Source organism: Loxodonta africana, chromosome 13 (genome assembly GCF_030014295.1).
Source record: "Loxodonta africana isolate mLoxAfr1 chromosome 13, mLoxAfr1.hap2, whole genome shotgun sequence".
In the NCBI taxonomy this organism is placed as follows: Eukaryota; Metazoa; Chordata; class Mammalia; order Proboscidea; family Elephantidae; genus Loxodonta; species Loxodonta africana.
In genome coordinates, this window is record NC_087354.1 from 51,038,296 (window position 1) to 51,056,187 (window position 17,892).

At 51.5% G+C, this 17,892-nt stretch overlaps 1 protein-coding gene across 6 annotated transcripts; it reads left to right on the forward strand.

The window, feature by feature from the left end:
• Positions 1 to 9,237: 9,237 nt before the first annotated feature.
• Positions 9,238 to 17,563, forward strand: PIF1 (PIF1 5'-to-3' DNA helicase). 6 transcript variants are annotated; one of them, XM_064267401.1, is made up of 13 exons: positions 9,238 to 10,917; positions 11,796 to 11,928; positions 12,006 to 12,131; positions 12,252 to 12,405; positions 12,510 to 12,624; positions 12,701 to 12,807; positions 12,997 to 13,020; positions 13,868 to 14,007; positions 14,377 to 14,483; positions 15,269 to 15,356; positions 15,484 to 15,629; positions 16,452 to 16,643; positions 16,856 to 17,563. In XM_064267401.1, exons 1-13 carry the CDS (start codon positions 10,348 to 10,350, stop codon positions 16,910 to 16,912), a joined length of 1,959 nt encoding a protein of 652 aa, XP_064123471.1. In that variant the 5' UTR covers positions 9,238 to 10,347; the 3' UTR covers positions 16,913 to 17,563. The 6 variants fall into 6 exon arrangements, 5 of the variants coding, with proteins under 5 accessions (XP_064123471.1, XP_064123472.1, XP_064123470.1 ...); XM_064267399.1 differs by having other exon boundaries at positions 9,239 to 10,917; positions 12,701 to 13,020; XM_003418358.4 differs by lacking the exon at positions 12,997 to 13,020 and having other exon boundaries at positions 9,240 to 10,917.
• Positions 17,564 to 17,892: the final 329 nt, after the last annotated feature.

Here is a 17,892-nt window from a genome sequence, read left to right on the forward strand (position 1 = left end):
GCTACCCAGCGTTGATCTCCCAGGCTTGACAACCTTGCTGAGAAGTGGAGTGTAGGGTGTGGCACTTCCCTCCAGAGGAGACCAGCATAGAGAATCATTTAAATTATACCCTGCACCCATTTTACACTTGGAGAATCAGGCCCAGAGAGAGGCAGTGACAGGCCTTCTGCACCCCCACCCTCAGCTCTCGGGTCAACCCTGCCCCAAGCCTCAGCAGAAGAATTAAGTGCCTGTGGGATCAATGGTGACCTCCTTTATCTTTGGCTGCCCTAGCAGCAGCCACGCCAGTTACCCTAGCTGCCCTTTCAGCGCTGCCTTCTACCTGCCCTAAGGCTCCCAGGCCACTTCCCAGCCTTGCCTGGAAAAGGACAACCTGGGACCCTGGGGCCAAGGGAGAAGGGGGAGTGCTTTTTCCTCAGGCCTGGACCTGGGTTCCCTCATCGAAAAGGGTGAAGAAATTCGGCCTGGGGATCTGAGAAAGTCTGTGTATGTGCAACCTCTCACAGCCACCACCCGGCTTTATTCCCTCGATCTGGAGAGCTTTGCAGCTGCTGACTCCCATGCCTGAGGACCCAGAGGATCCTGTACCTGGAAACTCAGGCTTCACCTGCAGGAGACCAGGGACCCTGGGGAATTCATGTTGCTGCACAGAAAAGCCCATTTCTGTCCCTTCTGGGCGTGAGCCACTGATAACCGCTGTGGCCTCAGTTTCCCCATCCGGCCCATGCTGTCCATCTGGTTGTTGCCTCTACAGTGCATACATCCATTCAACAGAAGTATTTTATTTTTCTCAAATGTCTGCCTATACTATACTAATGGCTGGAAGATATGGCAGGGCCCTGGGTGTCTGTCTTCTACTGGGAGAGATAAACAGATAATGAGAATACCATGTGTTAAATGTAAGGGTAAATGCACAGAGGAAGGGCACCAAAACCAGGAGAAAGGGGTAGGAGAGGTATTCTAGGCAGAGAAGACAATGTGAGCAACGTCATTAAACAGCACTGTGTGTGTGTGTATGTGTGTGTGTAGTGAGGCCAGGCTGGGGAGACAGACAAGGCTCCATGTAGGGTGGGCCTTGTAGGCTGTGCTGAGAAGACTACATTTTAAACTCAGAGCAATGGGGAGTCATTGAAGTCTTTTGGCATGGAAGTGACAGGGTCTGCTTTGCATTTGTGCCATTTAACAAATCAACAAAGTTTGCTGAGTGGCTCCTAAAGTAGGGTGCTCTCCATCCTTCATGCAGACATTAAATGATCTATTTATGGTTACTTGACTGGGAATCGGAATTGACTCGACAGCAGTAGGTTTGGTTTTTTGGTTTGGACTGGTAAGTGGTGGAGCTAGGATTCAAACCCTGCCTGACTCCAGTCTGCACTCTTAACTTCTCTACTGAAAGACCTGTTTTGCAGCATTGTGTGACCAGGCCACACAAGACCTGGACCCTGCCTTGGGGAGCTGATCAACCAGTAGGAAGGTAGACAAGTCCTGAGAAGTGCTATGATTAAGGAGTACACAGCTTGCAGTGAGAGTCAGCTCCCCAGTGAGAGCCAGCTCCCAGAGGAGGGGCTGGAGCGATTGGGTTAAATTCTACCAGTGTTAGCTGAATGGAGGACTGCGGGAATTTTCAGGTAGAAAGAACATCATGCACAAAAGTGAGAACATGTAGAACATCTTGTTAGGGGAACTGGAGGTCATTTCTGTGTGGTCATAATGCTTGGGGTGGGAGGCGAAATGAGGAGAGATGCTGATAAGGAGGTAGCAGGAATCAGAGCCATGAAGGGCCTTGAGTGCTGACCTAAGGGATTTGAAATTCCTCCTGCATGTAGCACAGGGCCACTGGAGGGTTGAGTCAGGGTGTGACATGATCCCATCTTCATTTTAAAAGCTCACTTTCATGGCTGCTGTGTGGAGAATGGAATGATGGGGCAAAAGAGACAAGGAGGCCCACTGAGTAGGAGACTGTTAACAAAAATCCAGGTGGGAAGTGATGGGACCTGAGCCAGAGCAGTCGTTATGAGAATCAGGGGGACAGAATCCCGAGATAGTAAAGAAACAGAGGTGGGGTCAAGACTTGGAGAGAATGATTTCATTATTCATTGACTTATTCATTCAGTAAATATTTGTTAGGAGTCCAGCATGTATCAGACAATGTTCTAAACACAAAGGACAAAGCTGTGAATATGACAGGCATGGTCCCTGCCCTCATGAACCTGGAAGAAAGAGAGGATAGGCAAGTTAACCAATGAATATGCTAACAAGAGAATGCAATAAGTTCTATAAAGGAAATAAACAAGATAATGAAATAGTAACTGAGGGAGCCCATTTTAGATACAGTGTGTGTAGTAGAGAGAAGGCTATCTGAAGAGGGGATATTTCCGTTGAGACCTGAAAGATGAGAAAGAGCCACATGAGGTGGGGAGGGTATTTTGTACCGAGGAAAGAGCAGGTGCAAAGATCTGGCACAGGAAAGGGCTTGGGGTGTTCAAGGAACATTAAGGAGGCCAGTGTGATAAGCGACTTGTGAGCTAGGAAGAGAGTGGTAGACTTGAGATCACAGAGAAAGGAAGGGGAGTTGGTCTCAGGATATGGTAAAGACTAGATGTTGTATAAGACATCACTGAGAACTTTTAACTAGAAAAAAAAAGTGGCAAAATCTGAATTATGTTTTTGAAAATATCCCTCTTACTGCTGTTTGGGGATGGATTGTAGAGGGGCCAGAGTGGAAGACGGGAATTCAGTGATGATTAGAAGATTACTGCTGTAATCCAGGGGAGACATGATGGGCTACTAGCTCTAGAGTATGGGATCAGGATGATGGGAAGTGAATAGATTAGAAATACATTTTGGAGGGAGAAACTACCAGGTTTCAGTGGCAGCTTGGATGTGGTAGATGAAGAAGAAATCAAGAATGCGGTGTGAGTTTTTAACTTGAGCCAAATATGGTGGTGTCATTTACTGAGATGATAAAGACAAGGAGAAAAACTGTTGTGCATGGTATTGGGAAAGATTAAAAGCTTCATTATGGAGATAGTGAATTGACATGCCAAATAGGCATCCATTTCAGGATGTAGCATATGATCAAGAACCGATGGTACTGAAGGAAGAAGTCCAAGCTGCACTGAAGACACTGGTGAAAAATGAGGCTCCAGGAACTGACAGAAGACCAACTGAGATGTTTCAATAAACGGATGCAATACTGGAAGCCCTCACTCTATGACAAGAAATTTGGAAAACAGCTACCTGGCCAGCTGACTGGAAGAGATCCATATTTGTGCCCATTCCAAAGAAAGGATGATCCAACAGAACACAGAAAGTATTGAACAATATCATTAATATCACATGTAAGTAAAATTTTGCTGAAGATTAATCAAAAATGGTTGCAGCAGTAAATGGACAAGGAACTGCCAGAAATTCAAGCCGGATTCAGAAGAGGACATGAAACGAGGGATATCCTTGCTGATGTCAGATGGATTTTGACTGGAAGCAGAGAATACCAGAAAAATATTTACTTGTTTTATTGAGTATGCAAAGGTATTTGACTGTGTGGATCATAACAAATTATGAATAATATTGAGAAGAATGGGAATTCCAGAACACTTAATTGTGCTCATGTGGAACCTGTACATAGACCAAGAGGCAGTTGTTGGAGCAAGGGGTTACTGCATGGTTTAAAATCAAGCAAGTTATGTGTCAGGATTGTATCCTTTCACCATACTTATTCAGTCTGTATGCTGAGCAAATAATCTGAGAAGCTGGACTATATGCAGAAGAATGTGGCATCAGGATTACAGAAAGACTCATTAACAACCTTCATCATGTGGATGACACAGCCTTGCTTGCTGAATGCCAAGAAGACTTGAAGCACTTACTGATGAAGATCAAAGACCACAGCCTTCAGTATGGATTACACCTCAACATAAAGAAAACGAAAATCCTCACAACTGAACCAATAAGCAACATTGTGATAAACACAGAAAAGACTGAAGTTGTCAGGATTTTTTTACTTGGATCCATAATCGACGCCCACAGAGGCAGGAGTCAAGAAATCAAAAGATGTATTGCATTGAATGAATCTGCTGCAAAAGACCTTTTTAAAGCTATTAAAAAGCAAAGATGTTGCTTTGAGGACTATGGTGTGCCTGACCCAAGCCATGGTGTTTTCAATTGCCTCATATGCATGAGAAAGCCAGACAATGAATAAGAAAGACCAAAGAATTCATGCCTTTGAATTATGGTGTTGGCAAAGAATATTGAATATTTAATATACCACGGACTGCCAGAATAATGAACAAATCTGTCTTGGAAGAAGCACAGCCAGAATGCTCCTTAGAAGTGAGGCTGGTGAGACTTCTCTCACATACTTTGGACATGCTATCAGAAGGGACCAGTCCCTGGAGAAGGATATCATGTTTGGTAAAGCAGAGGGTCAGCGAAAAAGAAGACCCTCAATGAGATGGACTGACACAGTGGCTGCAACAATGGGCTCAAACATAGCAATGATTGTGAGAATTGTCAGGATGGTGCAGGACTGGGCGTTGTTTCATTCTGTGGTACATAGGGTCCCTGTGAGTTGGAACCAACTTGATGGCACCTAACAAGAAGACGGGAAGGGGGTGCTCTTTTGAGATTCCATTGAGATAAATGTGGAAAATGCCCTTTGTAAACCAATGGGCCCTGTGCTAATGTCACTGTCATTATTAAAGAGTCGGGGATTGGACTGAGACCTCCCAGTGAGAGGAAAGAAAGCAAATAAGGCGGAAGAAGTTGCAGGGGAGGAAGTTTCATAAAGAAGAAAGCCTGTTCCTTCTGAGAGCTTCACTTAAAACCAGGCATCGGGTTAGGCGAGCAGATCGGGAGCAGTATTGCGCTTCGCTTGGAGTTGACCTTCCGGTGGCAGCAGTGAGCAAAGGACCAGGCGGAAGCGGAGAACCGCCCAAAGGAGGCAATACGGCCCCTGCTGTGAGGACTCCTCTGGCTCCGCCTCCCTCCGCCAGCGGCCAATCAGGATCCGGACGACCGGACGGGCGGTGCGGGGGCGGGGACAGAGTCGGAGGACAGTTACCACTGCGAGGCAGTGCGCAGTTATTCGTTCCTTTCTGCCCAAGGGGTTAACTGTTGTTCTTTCTGCAAATACCTGAGTGATCCTACAACTATTTTGGAAAAAGATCTGGCAGTTTCCTGTAAAACTAAACATGCACCTACCGTATGATTTCTCACCTATTTACCCAAAAGAAATTAAAGCATAAATCCACAAAAAGTGGACTTTCTATCAACAGGAAAATGGATAAACCGTATCCACACAATGTAATACTACTCCGCAATAAAATGGAACCAACTACTGATACACGCAACAGTATGGATGAATCTCGAAATTACTTTGCAGAGTGATAGAAGCTTTCCGCGCGAGAAGATATACTGTATGGTTCCTTTTATAAGAAGTTTTAAAACAAGCTAATCTCTGGTGAAAACAAAATCAAAACAGGGGTTGTCTGGGGATTGAGGGTGGGGAATGACCAGGAAGGGGCACGAGGGAACTTTCTAGGCGACAGTAATGTTCTTATTGCTGCCCAGTAGAACTTTCTGCAAAGATGTATGTCCAGTATGGTAGCTATTGTGGTTATTGATCACTTAAAATGTGGCTAGTGTGACCAAAGAACTGAATATTTGATTTTATTTAACTTCAATTAATTTAAATTTAAAATTTAATAGACATATGTGGCTTAAAAAAAAAATCCCAAACCCATCGCCAACGACTCAATTCCGACTCCAGTGGCTACCATACTGGATACCACAGTTATGTATCTTGATAGGGGTTTGAGTTACACAGGTGGATACATTTCTCAAAACTCCTCTAATGATACGCCTAAGATCTTGGCATTTCACTGTATGTAAATTTTACTTAAAAAAAGTAAACAAATATTGAACTCTAATGGCATGCATGCTGAAGCCTTAGAAGTGAAATGTACTGATGTCTGCCACTCTAAAATGTGTAACAAAAGGAAGAGACAATGGATGTAGGGATGGATAGATGGATAAACCAAAACCCATTGCTGTCAATTCTGACTCATAGCAACCCTATAGGACAGTGTAGAACTGTCCTCTAGAAATCCCTAGGCTGTAATCTTTGGAGAAGCAGACTGCCACATATTTCTCCCGAGGAGGGTTTGAACCACCTACCTTTCAGTTAGCCGCCAAGGCTTAACTGCTGTGCTACCAGGGCTCCTTTGGCTACATAGATGGGTCCCCCAAAAAGGGTAGACAGGTGATAAAGCAAATATAGCAAAAATGTTAGTTGTAGGATCTAGGTGGTAGGTATATGTAAAAAATTCTTTTGATCTTTCTGTATATGTTTGAATATTTTCATAATAAAATGTTGGGGAAAAAAAAAACCATGTGGAAGTTCCTGTGCCCTCCCTAGAGGCAGCCTGGGTTGAAGTGAGCAGGCTGTTTTGAGTGTCCTAGTTCCCATTAAAGGAGCTCTGGTGGCACAATGGTTAAGCGCTCAGCTGCTAACCAAAAAGTTGGTGGTTTAAACCAACCCATCGGCTCCACAGGTGAAAAGACCTGGCGATCTGCTCCAGTAAAGATTACATCCTAGAAAATACGATGAGACAGTTCTACCCTGTCATATAGGGCCGCTATGAGTCAGAATCAACTTGATGGCAAACAGCAACAGCCCCTTTTTAAGCAGAGGGTAGTGGAAAGAGAAAACAAGCTTTGGAAATAAGACAGGCTTGGGTTCTTAATCCCCACTGTTTTACCTTCTAGCTGTATGACTGTATTAGTTTCCTATTGCTCCTGTAACAAATTGCCACAAATTTAGTGGTTTAAAACAACGCAATGTTATTATCTGACAGTTCTGGAAGTCAGATGTCTAAGATGGGTGGTCAGGGCTGTGTACCTTCTGGATGCTATAGGGGAGAATCATTTCCTTGCCTTTTCCAGGTTCTAGGGAACTCCTGTACTCCTTGACTTATGGCCCAATCCTCCATCTTCAAAGCCAGCAGTATAGCATCTTCAAACTGTTCTCTGACTTCTGCTTCCTTATTCACATTAAGACAGGGAACTGAGGGCCCCCCAAATCTGCAAATGAAGTAACAAGAAATGGGCCAAGGCGCAGAAACAAAGCCATTCCCCGGAACAACTGGGCAGGGTATCAGAAAAGAGCCTGCAAACTTCTTTAAAGTTGTCTTTCAGAAGCAGCTGGAGAAAACCAGCCCCAGGGACATGCATAGAACATCCACCTGTGACCCCTGTGTGACCTTCCACCAGGGGCAGTGAGGGACTGCAGCAGCAGCAGGGAGACTGTGTAGGCATGACACCCCATTAATAAATCGTGCTATGAGTCCCAGAGGCCTCTGGGACAGAAACCATCTTAGAAAGCTGCTGCGCTCACCATAGTTAACATATCCTGGCCCATGCCTGAGAATAAACGTGAATCTTTTCCCACCCAAGAACTTTTAAAAACCCAGGCCCGTCTTTTGTTCTGTGAGATGGGGGTAAACGTTACTCTAGGCCCTCCTCTAGGCAAGCCTTTTCAATGAAGCTTTGTTTGTGTGGAAAATTCTGCGTGCCTTACCTGTTCATTCTTGACCAGTGAGAGGCAAGAACCTTATTCCGGTAACATCTCCTTCCCTGACTCTTCTGCCTTCTTGTTTTCCTTATAAGGACCCTTGTGATTACATTGGGCCAACCCAGATAATCCAGGGTAATCTCACTTCTCAAGATCCTTAATTTAATCACATCTGCAAAGTCCCTTTTTGCCATGTAAGGTAACATATTCACAAATTCTGGTAATTAGAACACGGACATCTTTGGGGGGCCATCATTCTGCCTGCAGTGACTGTGAATTTTCCTTAATGTAGTTGTTTACTCATTGGCAATGACCTATGACACTAAGTCAAGACAACACTGAATAGGAAAAATATTTCCCATAAATTTTTTGGTAATAATTTTATTGAGATATAATTCATACACCAGACAATTTACTCTTTAAAAGTGTACAATTCAGTGGCATTTAGTTCAGTCACCAAGTTGTCCAATCATCAGCACAGTTTTAGGACAGCTTCATCCTTCTCCCAGTTTTACACATGAGGAAAGCACCACTTGAGAGGTTAAGGAAACTTGCTGAGGGTAACATCTAATTGGCAGGGCTGGGATAACTCAGGAAACCCTGGTGGCATAGTGGTTAATTGCTAGGGCTGCTAACCAAAGGGTGGGCAGTTTGAATCTGCCAGGCACTCCTTGGAAACTCTGTAGGGCAGTTCTACTCTGTCCTGTGAGGTCGCTATGAGTCGGAATCAACTCCACGGCACTGGGTTTGGTTTTTGGTTTTGGTTTGGGATAACTCACTGGGCGACAGGAGCCAGATTCTAGCCCTAGTTTTGTTCCACTCCCTTCATGAAGTTAGGCTAGTCATGTGGAGCAATGCGATGTAGAGGTTAAGGCAGCAGGCTCTTAGGTTACAGCTGGGTTCAAGGTATGGTTCCGCAAGCTAAAAACTACGTGACCTTCGGTAAAACCTCTTGGCGCCTCGGTTTCCTCATTTGGAAAATGAGGGTAATTCAATACACGGTAGCTATCATTATTTTTATCATTATCTGTAAAGTGAGTGGCTAGCCTCACTTCGAACATCCTTTCTAGTATGTAATTTCAAGCTTCAATGAGAGAAAAAAGATAATTAAAAATAAATTCCCCAAGTACCCAGTGCAACAAGGGAAAGAATTCCCTGAAGACGGGGGCTCACACTCTTCCCTCTGGGCATGGCACCTAAGCCAGTGGGAAAGACAAACGCGTAAAATGACCAGCTGAAGGTAAAACAGGCTGGAAAGAGTTGGGAGGCCGGCAGTGGTCCTCAGAGCAGAAACAGGAGTGAGAGAGATCCGAGGCAGCTCTTACCCATGGCCAGGTCTCGGCTGGTGGAGACCCACGGTCGCCGGGGCTGGGGGTGGGGAGTATTGGAATAATGCTTTTGAAAGTAAATCTTCAGAGCCGCGCTGGAGCACGTGACACCCCCAGCCCGCCCCCTGGCTCACTACACTTGGTATGCTCCGGCCACAATAACAAACCGTCTCCCTCCTGCGTGCGATTGGTACAGCCCGAGCTGAGTAAATTGGAACCCAAGGAAAGACCTGCCTAGCGACACGCCCCTGCCTCTGATTGGCTGAAGAATGTAAAGCTCCCTCCGATGATAGGGTGGTGTTCTGCCCCGAGTATTTGAAAGGTCCTTTTTTTTTTTTTTAGTTCCGGAGCTTTCCTGTCCCCGGCAGGCCGGCTCTCCGTCAGCTGCAAGAGAGTGAGTGTCTACCGGAGCTCCGAGGTGGGAGGCGGAGAGCCTGACTTCTTCCAGGGGTTAGAATCCCTGCTGGGAGGGTGCAGATGAGTGGGTAGACGGAGGGAGCACCCATACCCACGGTGGAGGTGGGAAGCGCCTAGCAGCCCTTGTGGCTTAAGAAGGGCAAGCATTAGTTTCCACTTATACACAGGGAATGGTGAGACCAGATACACCAGGGCACGTATCTGGAAGACCCCCACAGCCCACCCACCAAAAAAAAAAAAAACCCGTTGCGGTGGAGTCGATACCGACTCATAGCGACCCTATAGAACAGAGTAAGGTTTCCAACGAGCTGCTGCTGGATTCGAACTGCCGACCTTTTCATTAGCGGCCTGAGCTCTTAACCACTGAGCCACCAGTGCTCCATTTCGAAGACAAAAGGCGCTCATTACATGTCAGCCCTCTCCCTATCTCCCCACGTGGGAGTCCCCTGCTTCCTGGGAAGAGGACCCTAAGGATTCCTGTGCCCGCCCCGGATCTTTGGAAGCAGTCTGGTCCACTCCTTCTGTGGCCTTTGAGTTCCTTCAGAACAGCCCGAGTCTCCCCAATCCTGGGTGCATGTGACAGAGCCCATCCACCGCTCCGGAATTTGTTGTGTCCGACCAGACCAAACCCACCGCCGTAAAATGGATTCTGACTTACTGCGACCCTATAGGGCAGAGTAGAACTGCCCCCATAGGGTTTCCAAGGCTGTAAATCTTTGCGGAAGCAGACTGCCACATCTTTCTCCCTCCGAGAGGCTGGTGGGTTCCAACAACCGATCTTTCGGTTAGCAGCCTAGCGCTTTAACCACTGCGCCACCAGGGCTCCGTAGGAGAGTACATTTCTAAGAGTTAATTTTCGGTTGGCCACTGCGCCCTTTACCGGTGACAGCCTCGGTAACCCCATGCGTCCTCAACCGGGTCCCCTGTCACTGCCTCTATACCACCCATTATGTCCCTGAGCCCACCGTGACCCCTGCGCTCCGGTCCCTTCGCAGACCTAAGGCGGCGGCGGCGGCGGCGGCGGCGGCGATGGCGATGCTGTTGGGCACCGAGACCGCGGAAGCAGAGTGCGAGGACGCCGAGTTGCGGTGCCGCGTGGCGGTGGAGGAGCTGAGCCCCGGCGGGCAGCCGCGAAAGCGTCAGTCCCTGCGCACCGCGGAGCTGAGCCTGGGTCGCAACGAGCGCCGCGAGCTGATGCTGCGGCTGCAGGCGCCGGGGCCTGCGGGGCGGCCGCGCTGCTTCCCCCTGCGCGCCGCGCGCCTCTTCACGCGCTTTGCCGCCGCCGGGCGCAGCGCGCTGCGTCTCCCTGCTGACGGCGCTCCCCGGCCAGGTGCCGGCGCTGTGCAGCTGTTGCTCTCCGACTGCCCCCCGGACCGCCTGCGCCGCTTCCTACGCACGCTGCGCCTCAAGCTGGCGGCGGCCCCAGGGCCCGGGCCGGTCTCCGCCCGAGCGCAGCTGCTTGGCCCGCGGCCCCGCGACTTTGTCACCATCAGCCCCGTGCAGCCCGAGGAGCTACGGCGCGTGGCGGCCGCCCGGGCCCCGGACACCACGCTGGTGAAGTTGCCGGAGAAGCCCCGGACTGGGGCTGCACACAGCAAGGTGAGGACAGGAAACGGGGGCACCTCTGGGAGTAAGGCCCAAGTTTAGGCGGAAGATGGTGGTGCAGTTTGAAGAGGCTGGTGGTTATCTCAGAGGAGACGCCCACCCCACATCTGAGTATGACGGAGATGAGGAACTGTGCCTGTGTTTCTCATCATGGAATGCCTGAGACTGGGTAAAACAGCAGGAAAAGGGAGCCCAGGCCTAAGCCCTGGGGGCCACCCACATGCAAAGAGAAAGCAGAGAGGGAGGCCTGGAAAGGAAAAGGAGAGTGTAGCAGCCCGGGAGCAGACAGGAGCTTCTGGACAGAGTGAAGCAGTCAGCGGTGCCAGGCGCAGCCAAGAGGTCCAGTAGGTCCAAGTGGACGAAGAGTCTGCTGGGCTCGACAGTGTTTGTGGACTGCGGCAGGTGTATCACACACCATGAGGGTCTGAGATTAAGCTGAGGAGAAGATGGAGATGGAGCAAGAAAGGCCACTGGCTAGGGAAGGTTTTGCTCAGGTGTTTTGAGGTGAGAGGGGCAGGTTTGTGACAGGAAGGTAAGTGAAAAGGAAGGCTGAGTGAGAAGACCAGAGAGGTTAGGAAACCCCAGGGAAGGAGCTGGAGGATGGTCCAGACCCACACTGAGGTGGCCTCAGGGCACCAGATGTCAGTGGAGACCCAGCCTTGGTTCCTTCCTCAAGGAGAGGCTTGGACCCCAATAGTTGCTGCCAAGATCTTCAGGTGAACCAGGCTAGAGTCACATCCCTGCCCATTTCTGCCCAAGGGCTCCAAGGAGGGAGACCAGCAGAGAGACAAAGGGGTGCCGGGCCAAGAAGGGGGGATGGCAATGTCTAGGGGTGGGAAGGGACCCTGAGATAGCCCTGCCCACCCTCCCAGGAAGCCCCAAGGTGGCCCCTGCCTGTGAAGAGGCTGAGCTTGCCCCCCACCAAGCCACGGCTTTCGGAGGAGCAGGCGGCTGTGCTGAGGGTCGTGCTCAAAGGACAGAGCATTTTCTTCACTGGGAGCGCAGGTAGTAGGGGACAGAGCGGGGTGGGGGGAGCAGGGGAGATGGAAGAGCAGATGGCTCTGACTTTGTCCCCTGCTCAGGGACAGGGAAGTCATACCTGCTGAAGCGTATCCTGGGCTCACTGCCCCCCATGGGCACTGTGGCCACTGCTAGCACTGGGGTGGCAGCCTGTCACATTGGAGGTACCACCCTCCATGCCTTTGCAGGTAAGTGGGATCCTCTGGGGCTTGACCTTGGAGCAAGCCAGGCCTGTGGGGAGAGGGGAGGGGAGTTGGAGTTGGGAGAAGGCTGGGGTCTCAGCCCAGGCTGAATAGTGTCATTCACAGGCATCGGCTCAGGCAAGGCCCCCCTGGCCCAGTGTGTGGCCCTGGCCCAGCGCCCAGGTGTGCGGCAGGGCTGGCTGAACTGCCAGCGGCTGGTCATTGACGAGATCTCCATGGTGGAGGCAGACCTATTTGACAAGCTGGAAGCTGTGGCCAGGTCAGTATATGCAGTGAGGGCAGCAAGTAAGGCCTGGAGTCTGGTGGCCTTGGCATGTGCAGCCTGCCCACCCTAGGCCCTAAAACCCCCATGCTCTTCCCCAGAGCTGTCCGGCAGCAGGACGAGCCCTTTGGAGGGATCCAGCTCATTATCTGTGGGGATTTTCTACAACTGCCACCTGTGACCAAGGGCTCCCAGCCCCCGCAATTCTGTTTCCAGGTGCCACTTACCCTCTGGCCCTGCCCTCCACCCCTTGGGGATCCGCTGTGCTCCCTGACCCACCCCATCCCACCAGGCCAAGAGCTGGAGGAAATGCATCCCAGTGATCCTGGAGCTGACTGAGGTGTGGAGGCAGGCAGACCAGGCCTTCATCTCTTTGCTGCAGGCTGTGAGGCTGGGCAGGTGGGCCCTGGTGGAAAGGGAGGGGACCACGAGATACGAATCCAAGAGTGGGTCAGAGCAGAGCCCTGGGAAGGGGGAGAAATGCTTGTCCTCAGGGCACAGTCTGTACAGGCAGAGGGGCCTTAGGCAGGACAAGAGAAGGATGGACAGACACAGGAAGAATTCAGGTGTTAATGCCCCATTTTACAGATGCAGAAACTGGGATTCAAAGAGGTAAGTGACCTGACCAAAGTCAGAGCCAGTAAGTGGCTGAGTTGGGTTTTGAAGCCAAGTCTGTCTTGACTCCAAAACTCAAGCTCCTGTACTCTTAGAGTCTAGGAACCCTCTTGGTGGGAGGTGGACAGCACTGTAGATGTGGTACCTCCCCAGCCAGGACTGAAGATTGGAATGCTATGGCTACTGTAATGTGAAAATGGAAAGGCCAGGAGGGTAGAAGAAATGGGGCCAGACCAGCCCATGAAAGACAGGTCTGACTGGGCCAGGGCCAGGGAGGGGCTGAGGGGCCATCTCTGACTGGCCTCCTGGCGTAGACCCAGGGGGCAGGCAGGAAGGGTCACAGCACACATGGGGGCGAGAGGAAGGCTCAGTGGCAAAGAGGGTAGAGATCATCCCCAAGCTGTTCCTCTCCTCCCATTTGAGCTACTGTTGTGTCCAGGCTTGAAACTGGGGACAGGAAAAACACAGGCTAGATTTTACCCTCAAGGCAGCAGGCAGGGGGCTAGAGGATTATACCCTGGAGGCTGATCTGATTACAGGGTTCCTTGTCCGGATCCTCCAAACCTCTGGCCTGTGTTCCTCACCAACTTTCTCAGGAGCATTGTGGGGTGGGAGGGTGGTTAGCTCCTACCTGCCACCCATGATCACAGCCCACACGCCCCTCCCCCATGTTCATTCCCCATGTCTGGAGTCCAAGTGGGGAAGGAGCAAGTTGGCCAGCCTGGGGGCTATTAAATCTTGCCCAGGTGGCCCTTCCCAGCCCAAGGCCTGGCTCATGGCCCACACATTGCCCACCTTCCCTGGTGTTCTGGTGGGGTCTGCCCTGACCGCCTGGCCCCCACAGGTGCTCAGATGAAGTGACCCGCCAACTCCGGGCTACAGCTGCCCACAAGGTGGGGCGGGATGGGATCGTGGCCACGAGGCTCTGCACCCACCAGGATGAAGTGGCCCTCACCAATGAGAGGTGGCTGCAGGAGCTACCAGGTGAGCAGGGAGCTGGGGTCAGGCAGGGCCGCTGGGAGAGGTACCAGGCAGCTGTGGCTCCTGTAGCCCCACCCATGGGGTCATTTGGATATCCATGCCCCCAATCTCAGTGGCCACAGAGGCCCTTATGTATGCAGATGTAACTGCGGGTGCAGTGAGTTGGCCAAGGTCACTCAGCCAGTCAGTGTTGGAAATGAGACTTGAACCCAGGCCTCTGACTCCAAAGCCCCAGGTAGGCCTGAGCTGCCCCTGCAGAGACCTTTCCTGGCCATCAGATCCCCTTCTTCCCCCACATCCCCGTCTAACAAGTGTTTTTGGAAACTGAGTCACAAGTCAGTGATTTATCATGTTTTTCTGGCTCTTTCCCAGGTGAGGTGCACAGCTTTGAGGCTATGGACAGTGACCCGGAGCAGGCCCGGACCCTGGACGCCCAGTGTCCTGCTAGTCGGGTCCTTCAGCTAAAGCTAGGGGCCCAGGTAAGTGGGAAGCCAGACCTCTTCCCTGGGAACTTGGGCCATCCTGTATGGGCCGCCCTGCACCTTGCCCTCTGCCCAGGCACCTCCGAAACCAGTGGGCCCAATCATGACATGTGGTCACAGATGGACCCACACCAAGTCTCCCTCCTCCTATTCCCATGGCCTCCTGTCCTCAGCTTTCACTGCCCTCCTCCCCATGCACTCTGGAGCTCCAAGTAGCATTGCTTTGGACAAGCTCCTTTCCTTTGCTGAAGCTCAGTCCCGTCATCTACAAAATGGGGAGCAAATACCCACCCGACATGGCCATCTTCTGTAACGTACCCTATAGACGTGAGATTCCTACTTCCTCCCATGATGTTGGGGGAGGGTGGAATAGAACTGTCCTTGGGTCCCAAACAGCACCCAAAAGGAAAAAAGCAGGTACAGTGTGGCTGGGGGAGAGGACGCCAAGACCTGGGGGCTATCCCTGAAGATTTGTGGCCCACATACATACCCCACATCAGACCTTATAGCTTTCAAAATACTGTGATGTCTGTTACCTCGCAATCTTTACTACCTCCTTCTAAGTCACACAGAGCAAATGTTATTCTCCTTTGACACCTGGGGAAACTAAGACCCAGGAAAATAAGGCAGCTTCCCCAGGGGTCACAGCCAAGCAGTGGCAGAGCTAAGGACAGGGACTTGGTGGCCCCCATGACAGTCCCATGCTCCCAGTCTCTGAGAATAGTGCCTCCTGGAGGCGAGGCCAGCTGTTCTCCATTGCTCCATTTCTTTTTCCCTTGCAGGTGATGCTGGTGAAGAACCTAGCGGTGTCTCGGGGCCTGGTGAACGGGGCCCGAGGGGTGGTTGTTGGGTTTGAGGCCGAGGGGAGAGGTAAGTGATGCGGGGAGGTGGCAGTCCTCCTGCCTGGCTTTGCAGCAATGGGGAGGAAAGACCCCTGCCCCCCTCCCTGAGCCCTGAAGCAGGGCTGAAAGGTTAGACTTCTCCACGCCTCCCCCAGGGCTGCCCCAAGTGAGATTCCTGTGTGGAATCACCGAGGTCATCCGTGCTGACCGCTGGACAGTGCAGGCCACTGGAGGCCAGCTCCTCAGCCGGCAGCAGCTGCCCCTCCAGCTGGCCTGGGCAATATCCATCCACAAGAGTCAGGTGAGCACCCAGTGAGGGGGATGGGGACAGGGCAGGGCAGAGGGTGGACAGGACAGGCCTGGGATGTGTTGACGGGGGTGTAGAAGGGGGCTAAGCTTGCACTGGATGGAAAATTCTGGACCAGGAGTAGAATAAACCTTCCTTTAGTGTATTTCCCACCTCGCCCCCTTCTCTGCTGTCCCCAGACACATACACCCCCCCTGCCGCCATCCCACCCCACCATTTTGTGAGTCCCTACTCCAAAAAAAACCCTATTGCCATCAAGTCAATTCCAGCTCATAGTGACCCTATAGGACAGAGCAGAACTGCCACATTGGGTTTCCAAGGAGTGGCTGGTGGATTTAACTGCCAACCTTTTGGTTAGCAGCTGTAGCTCTTAACCACTGTGCCACCAAGGCTCCTTACTAGACACGTTCAATTTAATCCTTAAAATTGTAATCTAATCCTTAAAATTGTATGAGGTGTAGATGTAATTATCATTCCCATTTTACAGAGGAGGGAGCTGGGGCTCAGAGAGGTTAAATAACTTGTCCAAGGTCACACAGCTAGTGAGGGTGGTGGAGCCAGGATTTTGCTCCAAGAAAACTGAGCCCTTTCTTTCACCCCTGTACCTCCACTCTTATTCTAGATCTGTAGGAACCCCCCTCCTACGCAGACACCCATCTGTGGTCAGCCCACCCTTCTGCTTCAAGCATCTCTGGACTAGACAAAGAGATCCTGGGCTGCAGCTGGGCGGAAGGTGGGGTCAGGCGTAGGGTCAGGCTCTTGGGCACAAGGGGCTTCAGGCTGAGGTGGCTCCATCTCTGTCCTTCCACCCCCCAGGGCATGTCCCTGGATTGTGTAGAGATCTCTCTGGGCCGTGTGTTTGCCAGCGGCCAGGCCTATGTGGCCCTTTCCCGGGCCCGCAGCCTACAGGGCCTGCGTGTGCTGGACTTTGACCCCATGGTGGTATGCTGTGACCCCCGCGTGCTGCGCTTCTATGCTACCCTGAGGCGGGACAGCGGGCCCAGTCTGGTAATAGGGAGTCACCCAGCTGTGGGCCATGTGGCTGTGGGTGGGCTGGGATCTGGGACAGAGGGAGGCCCAATGGGGCCCCGAGGTGGGGGATAACAGAGCGCTCTGTTGGCTCTGTGGGGGACAGAGCAAAGGGAAGGAGATGCAGACCCCAGGCTGCAGCCCTGGGGAATGGCTCCAGCCCATGACTCGCTTCTCTGGCTCTGATCCAGGAATCCCCAAGTGAGGATGAGGTAGCCTCAGACGAGAACATGGACCCGAACCTCTGAGCGCAGCCCCAAAGAGAAGACAAAGAGTGTCTCCCCATCCTCCTGCTCCCTGGTGGAGCATGGTCCTAGAGGGCAACTGGGGGAAGGTGTCCAGTGTCCCTGTCTCCTTTCTTTAGGGGCTCTCAGGCCCCTGGCAGGGTTGAAGGCAGAGTGTTTCCCTCCACTTGCCAGCTGTCTGTTCCCCCCCTTTGCCCTGGGTGCATGGCTTCCAGGACCAGGAATAACCCTTTCTGTGCCAGCTGGGGATGGGCCTATGGTGGTACCTGGTGTCAGAGGACAAAGCTGTCTGCGAGGGCTGGCCATAGGGCCACAGGGTTCTGAACGATGTGCCCCTTGGGCTGCAGAGGGGAGAGGCAGCCCAAACAGGCGCTGGGAGCATGAACAGGCCTCTCTATGCAGGGGACCTGCGGAGGAGTCAGGCCAGGTGCAGGCCCAGACCAGAGAATGGAGCTCAGGGGTGTCTCTCCAGCTCAGCCCAGCCCAGCATAGCTCAGGCAAGCACCTCCTGGGCCTAACCTAAGTACGTACACTACAAATGTGTGCCCATATTTTAAGCTGCTTTTTGGGGAAAGGGAATATTTGGGGGCATTGAAATGGATGCTTTCAGGTTGTATTTATTTGGGACAAATAAACTTGTGAATTGTGTAAGAACTGGGAATCTCCTGCTCTCTTTAAATGGGCGGCTCTGCCTGAGGCCTGGGATACCCATTCCAGGAAGGCCTGCTCCTGCTTGTTTCCCGCGCCCTCTCTCTCTCTCTCACTTGTGCACACGCACACAAAGTGGTTTGTTTACACCGTGCTGGCTGAGATGACAGCATCCTTATGTGAGGCTTTGTTGGTACCATTGGTTGTTCGGGAAGCTGAGCTGTCTGAGGTTGGTGACTAACAGTGAAATGACAAGGTGAGTCACATCACCCAGTAGTCAGACAAGGGCACCCTAGAGAATTCACGTGATGGGAAACAGCAGACACCACGTTGGA